We start from the raw sequence: 5,093 nt of genomic DNA on the forward strand, positions 1-5,093 counted from the left end.
TTGGGAGAGAAACCTTCATTACTAACAGGAAGAAATCTTGCACAGAACAAAGCTCAGGGAGGGTGGCCATCTGACAGTGGAGTGAGAAAAGAAGAGCACAAAGCCACTGCAAACAATATAACAATAAATACTCTGCAGGCTTGGGGGATAAGAGAACATTCAGCTCAGGAGAAAAACACAGAGAGGACAATGGACAAACTACGGGAAAGAGAGGGTACAAAGACAATAACGTGATGGTGGCATATATTAATAACTGGAGAGTGAAAGAGAGAAAAACAGAGGATTGCTTAGTATAATGGGCAGCCAGCATAAATAAGGGGTGGCTCAGGGTCACATGATCTGTCCCTGATGTGAGCTTGATTAAAAAGGAAAGTTTTAAGCCCCTAAGTAGGAGGGACTTAAGCCCAAGAATCCTCACAAAAGTACTGCAGGCCAAGCTAAAGTGAGCTAGAAAAACTTGGTGAGACTGGGTGAGATTTCAGGGCAAAGGTCAGTTTAGAATTTATTTAGAAGTAAAAAATTAAGAGATTCTAGATACACATGTAGGGTGTTGAAAATGTCCATAGGTGCGGAAATGATAACATTAGACTATAAATTATAGGCTGGTTAACTAAAACTAATGTTGCTACATACATGAATAATCTCTGAGGTCTTCCTCTTTCTGGCAGCTCCAATATTCAGTAACTTTGCCCAATATATCCACTATCCCTCCTCTGAATATCTCCAAACCATCTCATCCTTCCCTCTCTAACCTTCATTCTCGATGCTATTCTTTTTTCACATATCAATCTTCTCCACCTACACGTTCTTCAGCTCTATTGTGCAAAGTCTATTGTTTTGGACGGTTGATCCCAAAGTATGTAAAAGTCATCCATCTTTACTACCTGCAGACCTCCACCTCTCCAGGCTCTCTTCCACATGCTCACAGTGTTATCTGTTTAATTATATAAAAAAATAAACTACTACTACTGCTACTACTACTACTACTAATAAAAAAAAATACGGAAACTTGTATAATATAAACTCTTATAAAATAAAAACTAAGATACAATGAGAAAATGCATGGAAACGAACTGAAGTAAAACCGTTTGAAATGTTAAAAATTTAGAGCTAAAATAAGAAGAAACCTTGTTGACGTCACCTTTCTCTCAATTGAATAAAACAGTGTCAAAAACTATAATAGGCTTAAAACTTTCTCACGATATCACCGCTAAAAACGATTATAAGCTCAGTCTGGGACTGGTTATGTAATCACACCAAAGCATGTCAGGACAGAATTGTGGTCGAACTTTGGACTGAAATGGAATGTTTGTTTTTTTGTTTTTTGTTTTTTCCCCAGATTTTTCCACCCTGATGACGAATTAGGAAATCAAAGAAGTTACGTTAATGTCCTGCGACAGATAGAAGTAACCAATAGCAGACGAGTTTTTCGGTCGTATTGACCAATAGGACGAGGCGAGGTCTATTTGAACGGTGAAAAGCGGGCTCGCAGACATTCGAGAGGGAAACAAAGAGAGAGCAAACAAATCGTCGCTGTCGGATGCGAAATAACTGGAATAGTTGGCTTTTTTAAAATCTCTGGGAAAGTTAATTAGAAAAAACAAAACAAAAGGTAAGTTCTTAAACTTAACTATTCGTATTGGGCATTGACAACAACACATACTTTGATTTTAAGACGATAAATACGCACACATGTTTTAAAGTCTCGTCGACCTAGCTTGAACGGATATAGCATAGCTACACTCATGTAGCCTTCTTTTAGCTTCTTTACTTTTTCTCTAATTGTGACCGTTAATGTTTAAAACACATTTCCCACAGGGTACCACCATGTCTCACAAACAGATCTACTACTCTGACAAATATGACGACGACAAATACGAGTACAGGTACGTAAGGCATGCTTTTACGACATGCAGTTACATTAAGGTTTATTAAGATGACTCTTTGAAGAAGATGGCTTCAGCTCATTACACGACACATCATGAGTATTTTTTAATGCCCAACGCAACTGCGTTGAGAATGTAATACTACCTTTTTTTCCCCCGCAGGCATGTAATGCTACCCAAAGAGCTTGCCAAGCGTGTTCCCAAAACCCATCTTATGTCGGAGACCGAGTGGAGAAACCTTGGTGTCCAACAGAGTCAAGGATGGGTGCATTACATGATTCACCAACCAGGTAATAACTGACAGCGTCATGATTTTAAATATTGGTTTGGTAATTTGTGCTTGCTGGTGGGTGTATGGTGGTGTAGCTTGTTGATCATATTGAACTGAAACTTGAGACAAGTTGTAATAGTTCATGGTGATCATTTTGCAGCAAAGGCCAACTCACAATTAGACTAAAACTGCAGCTGATCACTTTGACCACTATTGTTTTTCTCACTCTGTGACGTTACCTTTAACTAAAGCTCTGAGAATGACCAGGTGGCGTAGGTGACCAATCAGTAGTCTAAAACAAGGAATTTAATTTTACAGAAGAGAATAATTTAACATTTAAATAAACAAAGTAATTTAAAACTTAGGTTTCTGCAGTTGAGGTGATGCAGACTAGATGTCATTGCTACTGGATTTTGTGGCCCAAATTAAAAAAACAAACAAACAAAAAACGGCTGGCACGCCCTATTTTTAATTAAGAGTTACAAGAGATGTGCTTGCCCCCCCCAAGACTTAAATTGCTACTTTGCACAAGATAATGAAACTTTCTTGGTGTTCCTCCTCCAGAGCCACACATCTTGCTGTTCCGACGCCCTCTGCCCAACCCAAAATCATAAAGGAGATTCTCTGGGTCCTTCAGGGACATCAGTCTACCATGTCGCATATCAACTCATCACCATGCTCTGATTGCCATGTCGGCTGATTATGCTGGACCTGGAGAAGGACTGCTGCATTTATGAACAGTGATTATGGAATGGATTGTGTTGAAGGAAAAAACTATGACCCACCTATTTGGGGAAAAGACTTCTGCATGTGTTAAGAGCAACACGACGTTTGCCAGAAACCTTCAATTCAGCTTAAACTGTCCTTTTTGACTTAACCTGTCCATCTTGTGAACATGCTTGGATTTTTCCAGCTTTTTAGAACAATTGCTGTAAGATGTGGGGAGTGAAACTTGATCAACCATTTGAGTTATAAGTGCTTTCTGGGTTGAGCTCTAGCAGAATAGTTGGATCCTAAATTGAGTTGGACTTTGAAGCCACAAATCAAGGTTTCAAAGTCTCATGTTGCTGCTTGGTTAAAATGACACTGTAGACTGGCATTTAATGACATTTTGCCATATGCAGATGAGGGAAAGCCTGCATTTGAGTTGGATAGATTCTAGCCTTGATCCAGTTTTCTCAAGCATGTATATTAGTTCTGGCTTAATGTCTGGGTCTATACCAATGAGCTGCTCAGTATTTATGAAATGTTTTGCCCTTTCTGAAATAAATGTAATCTTTTAAATCTTAATGTGGACTTGTGTTTTGATAGTGGCAAAGTGGCTGGTTTACTGATCTCAAATGCAGCATGAACCTGAATGAGGTTGGTGGGGGGAAATCTTTACAACATGGAGTTTTGTGACATTTTCAGCTCGAGCAGAGTTGAATTCAATAAATCTATTTGTGTCAGTTTATGTGAGGAAACAAATCTGTATGAAGCACTCGATGGCTTATCTTGAAATTCACAATTGCTACAGGAAGAAGCAACAAGATTTTTGGAGCTCATAACTGGAAACCTACCAATTAACTGACTTTTGCACCATAGTATGCAAACCTTAATACTTGAACTCCATCAGATCCTGAAAAAAAACATCTCCATGAACAACTTATTGCATTGGTTGAAGCACTGAATGAGTGATGCGTTTGATAAGGTTTTTACTGCATAGGGAGTTTTGATGTTTCCCCAAAAGGCAAATAACCCATACAAAATGATTGCAAAGAAACAGCAACTCCATCTTCTCCAAATATGTATATAATGTCGGTGATTTCCAGCTGACATCCACCTACACATCAACTGAAGGCTGATCAATCACACTTAATGTTGTGGAAGTTATCCCCCAGAGGCCCATTCTGAACCAGGTTAGCCTCTATAATCCTGATAAATTGACATGGTTCTGCTGTGTGGGCTAAAATAATCCGATAACACACTGATGCCTGTAGCATTAAAAATTTCTATTCACGATGCATATTACCTTGCCAATATTTGGTCTCATCTATAGTTAGTAGCAGTCAGTATGCAATTTTTTATTTATTTTTTTAAAATTGCATCTTTTCAGTTTGTATAGTTGTCTCCTCCCCCCCCCCCCCCCCCCCCCCCCAAAAAAAAAAGCCTTGGACCCAAGACTGACTTATTGTGCTGCTCAATTAAGTGCGAATTATAGCTGCTTTCAAATTGGCAAATGTACACTTTTTTTTTTTTAATATATAAAAGAAGCTTGCCTTACCTGTCGTACTGTAGTGTGGCAAACCCCGCTAGATTAAAGTGTGATCTCACAAAATAGACTTGTGTGCCAGACAGCTGACTTGTGGCATTATGGTGCACAGTTGGTGTTCTTCCAGTGGCAGTCATACTGCATCTGTTGTCTGACACTGTGACTAGACTCTCATTTTTCTTATTAGTTGCTTACAAACCACCACCAGTTCCTGCTGCTTAATGTGCAGCATGTGTCTCATCTAAGAGTTGCTTTCTCTGGGAGTGTTTTCCTGAACGTGCATGTTGTTACGATGGTGTACTTACATAAAGGGAGAGACGGGCACAATGTTTGCCACACATTTAGCAGTTATGCTCTGTGTAAAAGGTTAATGGATTATTGTTGTACTGGGGGTTTTAACCACAGGGATCAAAACCAGAAATGAGGCTGAATAATTCAGAGGACTTGTTTTGCGAGTTATTTATGAACCAACTTTAGCTGCTTGAGTTTAGAGACAAAAAAGCCTTGATAGGGTGAGTGGTGTAAGACTTGCTTCACTAGAGCAAGAATGTTGTAGCTTCAAGATCTGAAGAGAGGCTTAAACCTGCGTTCTTCCCAATGGCCTTCAGCGTTTAAAAAAAAAAAAAATTAAAAAAAAATTAAAAAAAAATGTGAGAATGTAATGAAATTAATGAGGTGATGTCCC

General features: G+C 38.9%; 1 protein-coding gene across 1 annotated transcript; it reads left to right on the forward strand.

Moving 5' to 3' along the window:
- The first annotated feature begins 1,476 nt into the window (after window positions 1-1,476).
- LOC309699020 (cyclin-dependent kinases regulatory subunit 1) lies at window positions 1,477-3,447 on the forward strand. The gene is made up of 4 exons (XM_082521843.1): window positions 1,477-1,612; window positions 1,819-1,886; window positions 2,049-2,176; window positions 2,722-3,447. Exons 2-4 carry the CDS (start codon window positions 1,828-1,830, stop codon window positions 2,769-2,771), a joined length of 237 nt encoding a protein of 78 aa, XP_082377969.1. The 5' UTR covers window positions 1,477-1,612; window positions 1,819-1,827; the 3' UTR covers window positions 2,772-3,447.
- The last annotated feature ends 1,646 nt before the right edge of the window (window positions 3,448-5,093 follow it).

This window comes from Aulonocara stuartgranti (genome assembly GCF_965226115.1).
Source record: "Aulonocara stuartgranti genome assembly, chromosome: 22".
Lineage (NCBI taxonomy): Eukaryota > Metazoa > Chordata > Actinopteri > Cichliformes > Cichlidae > Aulonocara > Aulonocara stuartgranti.

What these genes read in the sequence shown, in the direction of transcription:
- LOC309699020 (XM_082521843.1), top strand. Translation starts at nt 1,828, where the DNA reads ATGTCTCACAAACAGATCTACTACTCTGACAAATATGACGACGACAAA. An exon ending in GACGACAAATACGAGTACAG is followed by an intron (nt 1,887 to 2,048) that starts GTACGTAAGGCA and finishes TTTCCCCCGCAG; the next exon opens with GCATGTAATGCTACCCAAAG. An exon ending in TTACATGATTCACCAACCAG is followed by an intron (nt 2,177 to 2,721) that starts GTAATAACTGAC and finishes TTCCTCCTCCAG; the next exon opens with AGCCACACATCTTGCTGTTC.